At 36.1% G+C, this 18,833-nt stretch overlaps 1 protein-coding gene across 1 annotated transcript in view; it reads left to right on the forward strand.

Annotated features, from left to right (window-relative positions):
• The first annotated feature begins 4,839 nt into the window (after positions 1-4,839).
• LOC114328191 (dynein intermediate chain 2, ciliary) overlaps positions 4,840-18,833 on the forward strand; it is a 29,128-nt gene continuing 15,134 nt past the window's right edge. Inside the window, exons 1-7 of the mRNA XM_028276974.2 lie at positions 4,840-4,953; positions 5,370-5,471; positions 6,586-6,790; positions 8,689-9,017; positions 9,475-9,745; positions 13,441-13,602; positions 17,332-17,582. Coding sequence (XP_028132775.1) covers positions 4,885-4,953; positions 5,370-5,471; positions 6,586-6,790; positions 8,689-9,017; positions 9,475-9,745; positions 13,441-13,602; positions 17,332-17,582 — 1,389 coding nt within the window. The 5' untranslated portion in view covers positions 4,840-4,884. The remainder of the gene's footprint in view (positions 4,954-5,369; positions 5,472-6,585; positions 6,791-8,688; positions 9,018-9,474; positions 9,746-13,440; positions 13,603-17,331; positions 17,583-18,833) is intronic.

Genomic DNA, 18,833 nt, shown 5'->3' on the forward strand with positions numbered 1-18,833 from the left:
GTGCGAAAAATAAATCCCATTTAAAATACATTGTTACTTCACGCACACTTTAAATCCTTCACGCACTGCTATCTATAATGACAGTTTTCACAAACTAAAAACTTATACATAATATGACATAGAGTAGATAAATAACTATTATTTACTTCAAATACCACAGTGCGACGTTTTAATAGGATTAACCAATTAGAATGACTATGAGCATGCTTATTTTAAAAATGCGTTTAAAATCATAAGATCTGGTCTTAATTTAAATAAAAACAATAATGAAGCAAAAGCATATTGGATTTTAGTTGAATCATTATTTTTTTTTTTTATTTTACAATGATTTTTCTTTGAGTGTACTTACGATGACTTATTTTACCCATTGATTGATTAGTCGATTTCAACACCTTAATTTGTAAACTGAGCTTTTGAGATATTTTCGTAACACCGGGCCTCTCAATTCCTTTGCCTTTTGGTTCAACCACCCTTTGATTTCTGTGGTTTTTTGTATTTTTTATTGGTTGCTGTTAAGTCTTTTCAGGAAGAGGCTTTAGTTCAACTTTTACTTAAACATTTTGCGCGTTACATCGCTCACTCTTGTAGTCTTTCTATTTAAGGCTGAGATTCACATCATTTTCATGATTACCTCTTGTTAGTTTCTTTTTATCTTTATAAAAATAAATGTGTCCTGGAACAAAATCCAGTTCTACAGATTCCCGATTTTCATTAGTGAGACTCGCAACCAATTAGGCATATAGTTGCTAAGCAACCCATTAGGGCTACGCGACTTCGACCAATGCTATTTTACCACTGGCTTAGGAGGAATAATTTTTATGTAGTTAATACCTACTTTACTGGCCAATTAAAACAAGCACCCACACAGCCACCTATTTACCGATACCTATGGTATACATAAAATAACCAACCGTTTTGAAATAATTTCCTAGCTACTTAATTTCAAGAATTGAGTGGGCCCGAAGTTCCCAGGTCATTTCATCATCATCAGGGCTTTTCATTCCGGGTGGAATGTTTGCCGCTCTTACTAGAGCTCTCTGATTCGCTTATTGCGGTGAATCACTCCGTATTCCACTTGTATGTTGTCAAAGTTTGTTGTATGACTTGGCTTTCGTTACAATTTTCTTCCACTCATTTCGATATGTGCATTGTTCCCTCCAATTTCTCACTTCCAGAATTTTGATATCTCTCATGACCTGGTCCTTCCATCTCTCTCTGGGTCTTCCCCTTGGTCTTTCAGTTTCTGGTTTCCATCTGGCGATCTTCTTAATCAGTAGGTCGTTTTTCCTTCTCTCTATGTGTCCCAGCCATCTCAGCCTCTGTGCTTTAATAAATCTAACTATATCTTCTCCCTTGATTATGTCTCTTAGTTCATGGTTCATTCTTCTTCTCAATTCTCCGTTGTCCATTCTTATCGGGCCCATAATCCGTCTGAGGATTTTCCTTTCGACTATTCTCAATTTTTCTTCTCTTTTTCCGTGAGGCACATTGTCTCAGCTGCGTACGTAACTACTGGTCTGATTGCAACTCTGTATATTTTCAGTTTTGTATTTCTGGACAAGTTCTTGTCCTTCAGAAGACTATGATGTCTCCAGTATGTTTTGTTGCCTGCTAGTATTCGTTCCGTTACTTCTTCACTTCTCTTGTTTTTATCATTCACTATTACTCCCAAATATTTAAATTGTTGGACTCTTTCAAAAGTGTAGTTTTCTATTTTGATTTCTCTCATCCTGTTATCTTCTCTTCTAGAGCAGAGTAGATATTTTGTTTTTCCTTCGTTAATTTATAGACTTCTTTTTTCAGGATTGTTACCGCCTCTTTTAATATTTCCTTGTCTCTTCCCATAAGAACTAAATCATCTGCATATGCAACTATTTGTGTTGAGGAGTGGGCCATAGTTCCTTTTGCTGTTCCTCCTACTGCTATTTTGAATAATGTGGTTGACAGGGAATCGCCTTGTCGCACTCCTGTTTCTATTGCAATTGATTTTGTGCTACCTTCTTCTGTTGTTACTTTAGCTCGAGATCCATCCATGGTCATTTTTGTGTGTGTGTGTGTGTGTGTGTGTGTGTGTGTGTGTGTGTGTGTGTGTGTGTGTGTGTGTGTGTGTGTGTGTGTGTGTGTGTGTGTGTGTGTGTGTGTGTGTGTGTGTGTGTGTGTGTGTGTGTGTGTGTGTGTGTGTGTGTGTGTGTGTGTGTGTGTGTGTGTGTGTGTGTGTGTGTGTGTGTGTGTGTGTGTGTGTGTGTGTGTGTGTGTGTGTGTGTGTGTGTGTGTGTGTGTGTGTGTGTGTGTGTGTGTGTGTGTGTGTGTGTGTGTGTGTGTGTGTGTGTGTGTGTGTGTGTGTGTGTGTGTGTGTGTGTGTGTGTGTGTGTGTGTGTGTGTGTGTGTGTGTGTGTGTGTGTGTGTGTGTGTGTGTGTGTGTGTGTGTGTGTGTGTGTGTGTGTGTGTGTGTGTGTGTGTGTGTGTGTGTGTGTGTGTGTGTGTGTGTGTGTGTGTGTGTGTGTGTGTGTGTGTGTGTGTGTGTGTGTGTGTGTGTGTGTGTGTGTGTGTGTGTGTGTGTGTGTGTGTGTGTGTGTGTGTGTGTGTGTGTGTGTGTGTGTGTGTGTGTGTGTGTGTGTGTGTGTGTGTGTGTGTGTGTGTGTGTGTGTGTGTGTGTGTGTGTGTGTGTGTGTGTGTGTGTGTGTGTGTGTGTGTGTGTGTGTGTGTGTGTGTGTGTGTGTGTGTGTGTGTGTGTGTGTGTGTGTGTGTGTGTGTGTGTGTGTGTGTGTGTGTGTGTGTGTGTGTGTGTGTGTGTGTGTGTGTGTGTGTGTGTGTGTGTGTGTGTGTGTGTGTGTGTGTGTGTGTGTGTGTGTGTGTGTGTGTGTGTGTGTGTGTGTGTGTGTGTGTGTGTGTGTGTGTGTGTGTGTGTGTGTGTGTGTGTGTGTGTGTGTGTGTGTGTGTGTGTGTGTGTGTGTGTGTGTGTGTGTGTGTGTGTGTGTGTGTGTGTGTGTGTGTGTGTGTGTGTGTGTGTGTGTGTGTGTGTGTGTGTGTGTGTGTGTGTGTGTGTGTGTGTGTGTGTGTGTGTGTGTGTGTGTGTGTGTGTGTGTGTGTGTGTGTGTGTGTGTGTGTGTGTGTGTGTGTGTGTGTGTGTGTGTGTGTGTGTGTGTGTGTGTGTGTGTGTGTGTGTGTGTGTGTGTGTGTGTGTGTGTGTGTGTGTGTGTGTGTGTGTGTGTGTGTGTGTGTGTGTGTGTGTGTGTGTGTGTGTGTGTGTGTGTGTGTGTGTGTGTGTGTGTGTGTGTGTGTGTGTGTGTGTGTGTGTGTGTGTGTGTGTGTGTGTGTGTGTGTGTGTGTGTGTGTGTGTGTGTGTGTGTGTGTGTGTGTGTGTGTGTGTGTGTGTGTGTGTGTGTGTGTGTGTGTGTGTGTGTGTGTGTGTGTGTGTGTGTGTGTGTGTGTGTGTGTGTGTGTGTGTGTGTGTGTGTGTGTGTGTGTGTGTGTGTGTGTGTGTGTGTGTGTGTGTGTGTGTGTGTGTGTGTGTGTGTGTGTGTGTGTGTGTGTGTGTGTGTGTGTGTGTGTGTGTGTGTGTGTGTGTGTGTGTGTGTGTGTGTGTGTGTGTGGGATTCTAACTATTAGGTTATAGATGCTTGTTAATAACTTTTTCCCTCCGTTTTTAGTTAGCTCATTGGGAATTTCATCTGGGCCAGGTGTTCTTTTCTGTTTCATTTTTTGAATGATGTCTAAATATTCATCATATGTTGGTATCTCTATTTAATTATCTCTAATGTCTTCCATTGCGCCTACTTCCTCTTCCGGGCTTTCTTTGCCTCTATATAATTCTGTGAAGTGTGTTTCCCATGATCTATTGTCAATTTTACTCACTGGTCTGCCTTTTCTTTGTTGAGCTTTTAGGTATCCAAATTTTCTTTTTTTCTTTATATTCGTTTCGATGATGTTCTTCTTTAGTTGATATCCATTTATCTCTTGCTTGGTTTTTCTGTTTGATTTTGATTTCGCATTCTGCATCAAACCATTCTTTCCTTCTTTTTATTTCCCTCTGTCCTAGCACCTCTTCAGCTGAATTCAGAATGGATTCTTTTATATTTTTCCATAATAATATGTCCTCAGTGTTATTAGCTTCTGATAGATTTTCCTTTAGGGTTGTCTCATACTGTTCTGTTAGTTCCTGTACTTTTAACTTCTCCAGATTCCATATTCTTTTGTTTTGTCTTGTTCTCTCTGCCCAGGTCATTTACCAGTGAAAAAAATATGCTACAGGGATGTTGCGCAATAATGAAAAACGAACAGATAATAAAGAAGCCAAATATTTGGCCAAAATAGTTTGCATCTATTGCGAGATATGTGTAGGCATTGAATAGAAAGCACAAATTATTTTTTCCGACTTTTTTAATTATCTATTAGGTGCTAAATAATTATTGACCGTAGTTTTATTGTTTTGTGAAAACAAACAAGAATTAAATATGGTATGCCAATAATGAAAATACATACATACCTAACTGATACCTATTTTGATTACCACTTTATCTTTCCAACATTTTTCGAAGCAAAAAGTATGTTTGGCGAATTCGGCGGTTTCATTTAAAACATATTGTAGTAAATTTTATATATGTATATTATCAAGAATAGCAATGTCTTCAAACGAATTGAATAGAAATCTGTCATACAAACGAAGAACATAATTTCTAAAAACATGACTGTCTTGCACATATAAAAGACTTGGCACGCTATGTGTTAAGCGTTCAAGTATCAAAAGTATCAACCGTTTGGTCAATAACACTCTGTCGCCAAGCAACTTATCTACATATTGTACTATGTTTAAAAGTGTCACCTATTGTCAATGAGACAGTGAAATTGTCACATATACATATGTTAAATAATTACTAAACCATAATGAAGAATCCACCAGCTAATCTTAAGAAAACCCCTTCCACTGTGGGCAACGCTGGTTCCCAAAAAGCGGTAAGCATTACTCTATCTCCCTCTCTTTCATTTTTTTTAAACATTAGGGGAACGAATGTATTGGTAACACACAGATGTTTTGTACGATAAGAGGCAATGCATTGCAAAAGGTCAAAGGAATTTGTATTCGTCTTCGCAGCGCTGAACATGCAACTTGAAATATCGGTTGTCGAAAATAAACAAGCTTATAAATGCACGATCCTCTAAGCTTCTACCTATAGGTATCACACAAAGTTTTTATAAAATACACAGAATAAAAATTGAGCCCTTCTAGGTAGTAACCACGTTAGAGACTCGTTTTTAAAGAAAAAAATGTTCAAAGCTACTCTTGTTAGGAAAGTTAAAGAGGTCAGATGTTTCAATTTGAAAGATTTAAATAATTTTCAGTGTCTAATTAAAATTTTTCTTTGTTTTAGAAAAGAAATTTGAAAAAAGAGGAAACTTCAGATGACTTGGAGGAATGGAAAAAGGCTAAGCAGCTATTGAAGCCAAAGGATCAGTTAGAACTAACAGATGCAGTAAGTTTATGCTGAAATTTATTTTATGTTTTCTGTATTTTCTATGAATTTTTCCTTTGCCCAAAGGGCCGCCAAGATTCCTTCATTCTGTTTCTCTTTCTCAGTTTAAATGTGTATTTTATGTAAATTATGGATGAATTCTTCATTATTATTCAATTTTTTACTTGCACAGTAGTCTAAAAAGTAACATAAAGGATCTTCTTTGATTTCTTGTTGTTCTACTTGATTTCTTATATTCTTGTATATTCTGTAGATGTTGCTCATTCTTTCAATATCGCTCAACCCTGGATCCAGATTTCTTGCTACTAAGCCCATGAATCAGGTCATCAACGACTATATTCCATAATGCTGGTGACAATATACTCTATTGAGGGCATCCCTTAGTTGTTGCTCTCAGGTTTTTGGTACCTTTATACGTATCTGTAGATATTATGCTGCTTTAAAGCATCTGAATAATCCACTTGCACGATGATTTATTGATTTTCTTCCTTACCAGAGCACTATGTATTGACTCGATGGAGGTATTAGTAAATGCACCTTCTATGTCTACAAATGTAACAAGGGCGAGTTCTTTCTGGTGTAAACTCCTTCTTGATATTCCCATTGTCATTGTTGCAATAGATTTTTATTAAGATTATATTTCTTGATGTATTTATTCAAGATTTTTTCCATGGTTTACAACATGAATGAAGTCATACTTAGAGGTCTGTACGTTTTGGATAAGATGTAATCTGTTTTTCCTGGTTTGAGAATAAACTCTACTCTCCCCTCGCTTTTCTCCAAGTTTTGGGAATGTATCCCAGAGCATGATTACTTGTCCCTGTCGTAGCATTTTCATTAAAATTTAACGAGAATTAAACACTAAATTCTATTTATTTACACTATGTATTGATTACTTCTACAACTACATTAAGGCACGTATCCACTATGTTTGCGCTCCTGCAACTGCACCACATAGTGGATACGTTGGCGCTCCCGGACCGCGCACCAAAAGGTGGCGGTTTAAATGTAGAGGAGCGCATGCTCCTTCGCAGGTTGCAGGGAGCGCGGAGCGCAAGAGGTTCGCGAGCATAGTGGATACGTGCCTTTACATTATATTACAATCATTTTTTAGGAGCTAAAGGAAATAATTCCTAAACAACTTACCTCAACCAATCCTCAAATTCCAGAAGGTCTCATAGAATGGAGCTACTTACAGGCAGCATTTGTACAGCTGCCATCTCCAGGCAATATGGTCACAGTATTTTCTCAAGAAGGTACCTTGCTCCACAAGGAGTCAGAAGAGGCTCGGCAGCAAATGGTTGAAATGGGAATTGATCGTAAGTAAAAAAATTCAATTTTCAATTTTTTTTAACAGGGTTGTAGAAATAGATTCAAAACTTATTCACAATCTATTTTATTGAACATTGGACGACGGATTTCGAACACTAAAATTTGCTGTTTTTCTTCAAGTCTTCGGAAAGGTTTACTTAAAACGCTCATGTATATTATGATACTGTGTGATGGTCTTCAGCTTCATTACACATCGCGTTCAGTACACGATTTAACTACATTCCTTCAACCAGCATCATTTTAAGTAAACCTTTCCAGAGACCTGATGATGAACAGCAAATTTTAGTGTTCGAATCCAGTCATCCTAGGTTCATTAAAATAGATTGTGAGTATAAGATTATATTGATAATATAGAAATATATCCTTGATAATATATCCTTCTTCTTCTTGTTCTTATACTTGTTGTAGATCTGTCGATCTGTTAATTCCGACGTTGAAGTATTTCTTAAGAGGTAGACTGCCAGCTATCTCTCCATCTTTTTGGTGGTCTCCCCGGTGGACGCTTGCCAACAGGTTTTCCTTCTAGCGCAATTCTTGGTAGTCTGTGCTCCTCCATTCTTTTTGCATGACTGAACCATTCTCTTCGTCTTTGCCTACCCCATCTTACTACAACTTGCACGCCATATTGTTCCCTGATAATGTTGTTTCTTATTCTATCCTTTCTTGTCTTCCCTGCTATTGCCCTGAGTGTCTTCATTTCGGCTGTTCGTAGCATGCTTCTGGTTTTATTGGTGTCTTCTCCTGATTGAATACCATACGTCATAACAGGTCTGATGCAAGTTTTATAAATTCTAACTTTGCTGTCCATTCTCATATGTGGGTTATTCCAGACCACATCTCTCAAGCATCCTGACATGACTGCGGCCTTGTTTACTTGTCCTCTTAGGTCTCTAGCTGGGTCATGATAACTTGATAAATCTACACTTAGATATTGGAACTGGTTTAGCTGTTCTATGGGTTTACCCTCTACCAAGAGCTTGCATCTAATTGGATCTTTCGCAATGGTAATGCATTTTGTTTTCTGCGTGGATATGTTTATGTTGAGTCGTCGACATACTTGATAGAACCGATAAAGTTGTCTTTGTAGGTCATCCTTATCCTCTGCAATCAGGGCTGTATCATCCGCATAGCACACTATACTGATTCTACTGTGACCGAGTCTGTATCCTAGTTGTAGTGATTCCACATCTTCTATTATTTCATCCATTAGCGTATTGAATAGAAATGGGCTGAGGCTGTCTCCCTGCCTGATTCCCCCTGATGTTGTCCCCCTCATGTCGGCGGTAGTCGTGTCGTTTGTTTTAATTTTTGTCGTGTTGTTATTGTTTATTTGTTTTATGACTTCCACAATGTTTGCCGGTATCCTTTTTTGCTTCATTTTCTGTATTATATTGCTAAGTCGAACTCTGTTAAATACTTTTGTTAGGTTTACGAAGCAAATATATGCGGGTCTGTTATATTCTATCGACTTCTCTTTCCCTTATTTCATGACAAATATTGCGTCCGTCGTCAACCTGTCTTTTCTGAATTGTTGCTGTTCTTCTCTGTACTTTATCTGTGATTCCAATTTATCCTTGAGTATGCCTGTGAATAATTTCATTGTCGTATTTAAGAGAGTTATTCCTCTGTAGTTGTCCGAACATGACTTTTGTCATTTCTTAAAAATCGGTATTGTGATTCTGGTGTGCTTGTGGTATCGTGGTAATTGAAGAAATCCATACAATAATAATTCAGTTAAGACTTTAAATGGACTGATCTGCAATCCTTATTTTGATGGATACTGTAGCATACTATAAGTAGAGAACAGAGAATTACAGTTTTTAAACAATAAAAAATAATATTGCGAGATTTCAATTTTTTAGTTATCTGTATTTTTTTATTGCAGCATCTGAATTCTTCTCTTCTGAGGTCACATTAATACCAGAAGCTACACCGGAACCATCCATACATGAACAAGAGCCGGAACCGGAGGCTACAGAAGAAGAGGCAGCTAAAGAAGAAGACGCCGAATCCAGAGTTACTGTCATGGAAGAGGAAGAAGAAAAGGGTCCGGAGCCAGAGAAACAAGAAGAACCTGAAGAGGCCGATGAAGATGAAGGGGAAATAGCTATTGAAAAGAAAGCCCCGCCAAAAACCGGGGGAAAACCCAGGAAACTCACTAACCAATTCAATTTTTGTGAAAGAGCTGCATTGACTTATAACAATCCTACCAGGGTAAGTTATTTAACATTATTGAAGATGGGAGAGATGAAATAACTTTTTTCCTCAATGTTAATCCTCTACATATAAATATTATACCATAACTTTGTGTTTCCACGTTCGTCTATTATCTATTTTAAGACAACTAAAAATTTTAAAGGAATGATTGTATTGCCTTCGTATCTAAAGATTGTGGTCCTATTTTCCCTTTTGTTTAAACAGATGTCGCTAATGCGTTCAGCATCAAATAATTGTTAATTATTTTGCTTAGTAGACAGACAGATTTAGTTCACTTCAAGGTACACCACATGACCACAGGCAGTTCTGATGACTTTAAAAAGAAGAAACATATATCATCTGATAGTGGTGGCCCTGGAATCGAATTAAATCTAAAGGTTTTTTCCCTTATTATTATATATTTAACGATCCTATAATGGTTGTTTAATTATTTTCCTGTTTTTTAATTGTCAAGTCTCAAGAAACTCAAACCACACCACCCCCCATGGCATCGTTTTCTGCAAATGTGCTCCAATGGGTAATCTACGACGCGTACCAAGCAGACTACGCAGTACAGGAGCAAGAAAGAGAACGAGAACGAAGAGAAAAAATGGGTCTACCACCGAAAATCCACGTAAAGAAAACTCCTCAACAGCTTACAGATGAAATGCAAGGTAGATTGTTCGAAGCAACGAAGGTGCTTGAGAGGATGATCAATCAGAATACGTACAACGAAATGGCTAAAGGTAGGGTAGAGTATAATATTTGTTAATATTAAATTATACACAAATAGTATAGTTAATTTTCTTCTTCTAGTGTCGACTCCACTAATGAAGGTTGGCTATAACTATTGCGAATTCGTCTCTATTATCTGATTTTCTTAAAATCGTCTGTGTGTTTAATCCGATCCAGTTGCGAATGTTTTTCAACCAGGATATTTGTCTGGTACATGGACCCCTTTTTCCTTTGATTTTTTACCCTTCATAACAGTGGTCCCATTGTTTTTTTTATGTTGGTACCAAGGTATGTGTAGCTGTTCATCCTGTCAATTGGTTGTTGGTTAACCAAAGGTTTGTATTTAATATTTCGCGCTTACTGACTACCATGTACTTTGTTATTTCATATTGAGATCAAGTCCGTATTCTCTACTTATGTCTGATATGCGCGACATGATTCTTTGCAAACCATCTAGACCAGGGCTTCCCAAAGTGTGACGCCCTGGGGCGTCGCTTGTCATCGCGGATTTTTAATGCAGAAAATATACTTATTTGATTTTAAACGAGTATAAAATATATGTATTAATAAATAAATCAAATAAAAAATATAACATCAAGTTGATAGACCCTTGGATTATCGGAAATTATTAAAAAAATTGTTAGTCATATTCACGACATGGCAGAAGATATTAATGAGCAAATTGTGGGGAAACTTTCAGGTTTATTTGCCATTCAACTGGACGAGGCGACTGATGCTCAATTGATATATTATGTACGGTACATACAAGAAACAAATATATATGAGGATTTGTTATTTTGCAGAAAAATGTGTGAAAGTTGTAAAGCTACTGATTTATTCGAGATTTTAAACTCATATATTATGGCTGAAAATAATATTAACTGGGATAACTGTATAGGCTTGTGTACGGATGGTGCCCAAGCTATGTCTGGACAGTATGGAGGACTACAAGCTCTCATCAAAACCAAGGCTCCAAGTGTAAAATGGACACACTGTGTCATACATAGAGAGGCCTTAGCAGCAAAGAACATTACACCTGACTTAAATGTTGTGATGGATAGCATTATTAGAATGGTGAACTACATTAAAACACGACCCGTGAAATCAAGCCTTTTCCATAAACTTTGTGAAGATGTGGGGGCAGAGCACTCCTCTTTAATTTATTATTGCAAATTTCGTTGACTGTCCAAAGGTAACGTACTCGCACGTGTATACGAATTAAGAAATGAATTTTACACGTATCTACATACAGAATCACATAATGATGCCCAAAATTTTATTAATTCAGAGTTTATAATAAAATTAGCATACATCCGTGACGTATTTAACAAATTAAATAATCTTGAAGTTTTTGCTGGGAAACAATACTCATTCCTGCAATTGGCAGATAAAATTACTGGGTTTTAGAAGAAGTTGCTCTTATTGAAGAGAAAATTAGAAGATCAAGAAATTGACTGTTTCCCTGCTTTACAAGGTATTCTACAGGAAAAATCGATAGTAATCCTCGATCCCTCTTTAAAAAATATGTTTTCCACCTACCTCTACCGAAAGTATACTTTTCCGGACCTGATTGTAGGGAGCAAAGTTGTACTTTTCCTCCCTAGGGAGGAAAATATTTTTCCTCCCTAGGGAGGAAAAGTAAAAGTGAGGTCATGGTGTTTCATTCATCAAATATAACTTATTGACGCCCTGTACGATATCTATTTTTTATTACGTAAGTATCTATACATTTTAACGTTTATTTAAAAACACTCTGTATTTTGCAGAATGGTAAAAAACAGTAAATTGTTATTCTGATTTAACAATGTTTACATTAATAATTGACTTATATTTGACAGTTGACAGTTATATTGTACCTACTTGTTTGTTTTAGTTCTAATAAATTTTGTTGGTTAGTTACATAAATAAATTAAGTAAAAATGAAAAAAATGACTTGTTATTTGAGGAAGGTGGAAAAACCATATGTATAACATGGGAGTAAAGTACCTTTTCCTCCCTTGAATGATTACTGCCCTCCGCTACGCGTCGGGCAGTAAACTTCATTCTCGGGAGGAAAAGTAGCACTTTCCTCCCTTGTTATACAAATAGCTATTACACAACACATGTTATCATTGAGCGAACACTTTGAGAAATATTTTCCCGAAGATCTGGAGTAATATCACTATGTCAGAAACCCTTTTCAGTCGTCCGCACTGAATTTTGAATTCAGAATAACTGTTTGAATTTTGGAGCTAAGTTTCTCATGAATATCATGCCATCAGCACTGCTGCAGTAAAGGTTTTATTGCTATTTTTGACTTCGTACTTGTGCGAAACGCGCTTTTCTACAGTGGCAGTAATTAAAAACAAGTACAGGTCAAACATAAGCTTAGAAAAAGAAATGCGAGTGGTAATTTCCAAACTGGAGCCCCGGTTTCATAACCTGTGCTCAAAAAAGCAAGCATATCCCTCACATTAACCAGCCGGTTACATAAATAAATATTCCTTTTAATTTTTGTGCCTATGTTTTGATTTCGTTCTTAATTTCTAGTAGAAATTATAAATGTTTAAATTGTGTTTTTGTCATAACTATAATCTGTTACTGGGCTAGTACTAAAATTGGTAAGTATTATTGGGGACTGGGTTGAGGGGCGTTACAAAAAAATAGCAAAGTCCCAAAGACGTCCCAGTACGAATAAGTTTGGGAAGCCCTGATCTAGACTATCTACAAAAACTATTGCGTCGTCGACATACCTAATTAGATGCATTCCGTTGACTAATACGCCTTCCTGTAGTTCTCCCAGCGCTTGCTCGAAGATATATTCAGAGTATATATTAAACAACACCGGTGACAGAATGCATCCTTGCCTCACTCCTCTATCTATGGAGAGTGCCTCTGTTAACTGGTCATCCACTTTAATATTGGCAGTTTGCTTGTAATATAAATTGTATATGATTCTCAAGTCGTTCTCATCTAATCCCGCTTCGTTCAAGATGGTTATGAGTTTGTCATGTTTTACTCTATCAAATGCCTTTTTGTAGTCGATAAAACAAATTAATATACACGTCACTGTTAACATCCCTGCATGAGCACTAAGGCATCACGGAATCCAAACTGGGTCCATGATACCCGTTCTTTGCATTTTTAATATATTCTGTCGTGTATCACTTTCAAAAACTTTTTAAGTAATTGGCTCATTAGGCTAATTGTTCTATAATAGTCTTCGCATGTTTTGGCATTTACTTTTTTTGGTATAGTAACGCAGGTCGACTTTAGCCAGATTTGGGGTATTTTTCCAGTTACGTATATTTCTTTGAACACAGTTGTTATCCATTCTATTTCCTGTTCATGCATAGGTTTTAGGAATTCTGTACAAAACTGGTCAGGCCCTACAGCTTTACCATCTTTAGTTTTTTTACTAGCTGACGTGACTTATTCAATGCTAATCGGTGGTCCTGTTTCCCATTCAGTGTCTTCAATGTTATTCTGCCTTTCATCTGCAAAAGTTACTTCCACATATTTCTTAAGTGTCTAGTTTTTCTTCCACACTTAACAGTGGTTTGTCTTGGTTATCTGCCAAACACCCAACTCTTCTAGGCTTGTATACCTAAGCCTGCAGCTTCTTTAACTTTTTTGTCTTTAAAATTTTAATCTTAGCTTATTTTGAATTTAACAAAGATTCAATAAATTTTCAAATGTTAATGTATTTCCGTCTTCTTATTTCTAGATTACAAATACTGGGAAGATCCGTCTGACGAATACCGCGAAGAAGAAGGAACTCTGCTTCCTCTATGGAAATTTACTTACAATAAAACGGTTAAACACACTGTTACAGACTTAGAATGGAACCCGTACTATTATGACTTATTTGCAGTTTGTTTTGGATATTGTAAGTATCCAAATTTTCCAAAGTGTCTAAATAAATAATCAAGTTTTTATGTATACAATTAGATAGATATTGCAATGATTGATTTTACTTTCTAATTTATTAATAATTTCACACGTATTTTATTTAGTCTTTAAAAATCCACAGAGAAGAATTTCCTGTAGCTGGCTGTATACCATTAATTACAAGTAAAATTTAATAAAAAAATTTGGTCCTGATAAAAGGTCTTCTTCTTCTTGTAATAGGACTATGTCCTGTTTCTTCTGTTACAGTCTTTGCTGCGATCCGGAGCTCCAACTCTCGTACCATCGTTTTTTGGGTCTTCCAATGGGTCGCTTGGTGTTGGGCTTCTGTGTTTTCGCCCAATGCGCCATACGTTCAGGGTCCATCCGATCTACGTGGTCTCTCCACATGCGTCGTCGCGTTCTTGTCCATCTCACTACGTCTTGAACGCCTAGCTCTCGCAATGTGTCTTCGTTTCGTATTCTATCTCTGAGTGTGATACCTCTTATGGATCTTAGGGTTTTCATCTCTGTTGTTCTCATTATTTGTTTGGTCTTTGTTTTCTCGGCCCTTATCTCAGCTGCGTATGTCAGTACGGGTATAACACATGTCTTATAAATGCGGACTTTGCTTTCGGTGCTCATATATTTTTTTATTCCGTCAGATTATATCCCTCCGGAAACCAGATATTCTCGCTGCTTTCGTTGCCTGCTGTTTTGATTCTTGCCACAGATGCCTGTCGCTAGATATTTCCACACCTAAGTATCTACAATCCATTACCTGTTCGATTATATGGTCGTCCACTACTAATTTACATCTAATTGGGTTCCTGGATATTACCATCGATTGGGTTTTCTCTTTGGATAGTGTCAGGTTATACTTTTCGGCGGTTATTTTGAATTTTTGTAGTAGGTTGTAAGTCATCTTCGTTTTCGGGTATTAAGATTGCATCATCTGCGTAGCAAAGTATTCTCATGGTTCGGTTACCCATTTTGTATCCCTGATTCATTATGTTAACACTACCTATAACTTCATCCATTATTAAATTAAATAGGCATGGACTGAGGCTGTCCCCTTGTCTAATGCCTGCATTGATTTTGATTTCTTCCGTGAGCCCGTGTGTGGTTTTAATTCGTGTTTTGTTGGATCTATTGAGTTCTTTGATTATGTTTATATACCTCTGACCTATGTTTTTCTTTTCAAGGATAGTGAGCACGTCCTTTAATCGTACTCTGTCGAATGCTTGTTTCAGATCTACAAAGCATGTGAACATGGGCTTGTCGAATTCTATTGATTTCTCAACTAATTGTCGCATGAAAATAGCGTCTATTGGAGATCTGTCTGGGCAAAAACCCTGTTGTTCTTCCGATACACCGGCTTTCTTATATATTTTTTGGGATAGAATTTTTGTCAATAGTTTTGATGTAGAATTGAGTGGTAAAAGGTATATTAGTTTAAAAAGCCCCTATAGGGTTACAAACATAGAAACAAAACGTTTTCGCTCTGTAACAAGAGCATCATCAGTGTTACAAGAACATGGTGAGCCAACCAAAAATACAAATAGTTCAGAGAAATAAGGAAAAAAAATATCCTGTTGGTGACACAACCCCCTCCAGGCCGAAATCAAATTTTTTGAGTAGTATGGACATTTATATTAATAACCTATATGTTTCCTGCAGCCCATTTTGATGATATACATAGTTATAAACAAATGAAGATCAAAAAACGGTAAATTTTCGCTTTTTTCGTCTATAACCAAAAAGTTAAGCATTTTAAAGAAATTTGAAAGTGAGAAACTCATAAATCGTATAAAAAACTTCAATATAGCATTCGCTGAATATGTCTATCCTTATTGGTTGCTTAGAAAATTGCAAAATAAATCATAAATTTTGAGTTTTTATAAATATTCATACCTTATGTAAAAATTAACTTAGAACGTTCTTATTACACGGAATGCTGAGAATTCTGGTGCTTAAATCATACTCTAAATTTCAAAGCAATTGGTCAAATAGTTTAAAAGGTATTTAATTTGTTAATCCCAAATTAATTTTTTTGCAATGCTATAAGTTAGAAAATAATGAAGTTACAGTAATACTTTGGATAGTTTATGAAAGAAGAAGATTTATACTATTAATTTAATTTAAAAAAAAATGACAAAAATAATTGTAAATACTGCAAAATTATTTTGCAAAAACATGTGAATTAAAAAAAGGGGTGGCTAACTTCGTCCCTAATTGTCCTAGGACAGTTGTTTTTCTTTCTAAATGTGTATAAAAATTCAGTCTTTCCAAATATGAAAAAATAATTTTTCTACGGGTAACGGTAAAAAAGTTATTCTAATTGTTTATAAGTAAGCAAAAAATCGACGTGTTTTTGCAAAATAATTTTACACTGTTTAAAATTACTTTTTGTCATTTTTTTTTAATTAAGTCAATATTATAAATGTTCTTCTTCCATAAACTGCCAGAAGTCTTACTGTAACCTCATAATTTTCTGACTTATAGTGTTGCAAAAAAAATGAATTTGAGATAAACAAATTAAATAACTTTTAAACTATTTGACCAATTGCTTTGAAACTTAAAATATAATTTAATCACCAGAAGTCTCAGCAACTCGTGTAATAAGAAGTTTCTAAGTTAATTTTTACATAAGTTATGAATATTTATAAAAACTCAAAATTTATGATTTATTTTGCAATTTTCTAAGCAACCAATAAGGATAGACATATTCAGCGAACGCCATATTGAAATTTTTTAGACGATTTATGAGTTTCTTACTCTCAAATTTCTTTAAAATGCTTAACTTTTTGGTTATAGACGAATAAAGCGAAAATTTACCATTTTTTGATATTCATTTGTTTATAACTATGTATTGTATATCATCAAAATCGGCTGCAGGAAACATAAAGGTTATTAATATAGATATCGATACTACTCAAAAAATTTGGTTTCGGCCTTGAGGGGGATGTGTCAAGAGAAAAATCTTATTTCTCTGTACTAAAAGGTGAAAACCTTTTAAAAATAGACTAAAAGTCTTATATAAATGTAAACATCGTAAAATCCAAAGGATAAATATAATTCCTATGGAAGTGGCTTTAGAGCAACATATGATTCCCACGCGTGGTAAGTGGGTTACTAGGTAATAATTAACTAGGTCATTATATTATAAAAGCCACATCCATAGGAATTATATCCATCCTTTGGATTTTACGATGTTTACATTTATACAAGACCTTTAGTCTATTTTTAAAAGGTTTTCTTCAACTATTCAGTTGCCTGTCACCTTTTATAACATAATGACCTAATTAATTATTACCTAGTAACCCACTTACCACCTGTGGGAGTCATATGTTGCCCTAAAGCTACATGCATACGAATTATATCCATCCTTTGAATTTTACGATGTTTACATTTATATAAGACTTTTAGTCTATTTTTAAAAGGATTTAACCTTTGTATTTTTGGTTGGCTCACCATGTTCTTGTATCACTGATGATGCTCTTGTTACAGAGCGAAAACGTTTTGTTTCTATGTTTGTAGCCCTATAGGGGCTTTTTAAATTAATATACCTTTTACCGGGACAAAAATTTTTTATTAAATTTTACTTATTTAGTCTTTGTTTTACACTAATTTATTTACATTAATACTATTTTAATTTACCTGCACAAATACTAAAATATTATATTTATCACATAATACAGGTCCAATTAATCAACGATTTTCATTTCAGTGGATTACACGAAACCCATAGCAGATGGTTGCTTATGCCTCTTTACCATCAAGAATCCGTCTTTTCCGGACTACATTTGTATGACAGAATCTGCCGTAATGTGTGTTGATATTCACGCTAAGTACCCGTACATGGTAGTTATTGGACTGTATGATGGCAGCGTTCAAGTGTTCAATGTACAAGCCACGTGTAAAGAACCAGCGTATAAAAGCAATAGCGTAACTAATAAACATAGAGGTATAGTATGGGAGGTAACTACATTTTTTACTACTTACTTTAAGTAAAAAGTTTATAAGGTCTTTCAACAATCTTTTTCTGTTTTTAAAATCAAATTCTTGTAGGTTCCTGGCACTCATGTCTTTAGTCAAAGCCTGTTTCCAACTGGTCTTTGACCTTCCCCTTTTTCTTTTTTCCTTTTTGCACTTGATTTGCAGTTAACCATTTTAAATACGATAAAAAGGGACAAACGAGACACTAAATCCTGATGACGAAATTAAAATTCGTATAGAAATTGCCAGAGGAACATTTATGAAACTTATATCTATGTAGGTATACTGTGCAATTCTTAGCTGAATGCTGAACTTACCACTAAAAATCAAGTTCCTCAAATGTTATGTGTATCCTATATTACTATATGGATGTGAAACCTGGATCATGAAGGTTAACATGATGAACAAATTAGAAGCCTTCAAGCTGTGGTCATATCGTAGGATGCTCAAAATCATGGGTTTAACACATTTCAATCATAATTGGTCTTAAACAGAATAGGCCAAGGCCAAGGTGACTTGGCGAAGATGATAAAAAAGAGAAAACTTGAATCTTCTTCTTCTTATTTCATTGCCCTGTCCGATTATCGAACGTTGGCGATCTTCTTCTTCTTCTTCAAGTGCCGTCTCCTAATCGGAGGTTGGATATCATCATCACTATCTTTACTCTATCCACCGCTGCTCTAAAGAGTTCTATAGAACTGCATCTAAACCAGTCCCTTAAATTCTTTAACCATGACACTCTCCTTCTTCCTATACTCCTTCCGCCTCTTATCTTTCCCTGTATTATCAGTCTTAGCATTTCATATCGCGGTCCCCTCATTACGTGTCCCAGATATTGTAACTTTCTTATTTTTATTGTGTTTATTATTTCGCATTCTTTACTCATTTCTCGCAGTACTTCCGTGTTCGTTTTCCTCTGTGTCCATGCTATTCTAAGCATTCTTCTGTAACACCACATTTCAAATGACTGTAGCTTATTTATGTGTTCTTGCTTTAATGTCCAGCTTTCAAGTCCATATTGTAGTATCGAGAACACGTAGCATCTCAAAGCTCTTGCTCTCAGTTCTAAGCTAAGGTCTTTGTTGCAGAGAACTGTTTTCATTTTTACAAACGCATTTCTTGCTATTTCTATCCTGGTCCTTATTTCTGTTGTTTGATCATTTTTCTCTGAAATCCAGGTTCCTAGGTATTTGTATTTATCAACCCTTTCTACCGGTACATTTCCCAAATATA

Source organism: Diabrotica virgifera, chromosome 6 (assembly GCF_917563875.1).
Source record: "Diabrotica virgifera virgifera chromosome 6, PGI_DIABVI_V3a".
Classification (NCBI taxonomy): domain Eukaryota; kingdom Metazoa; phylum Arthropoda; class Insecta; order Coleoptera; family Chrysomelidae; genus Diabrotica; species Diabrotica virgifera.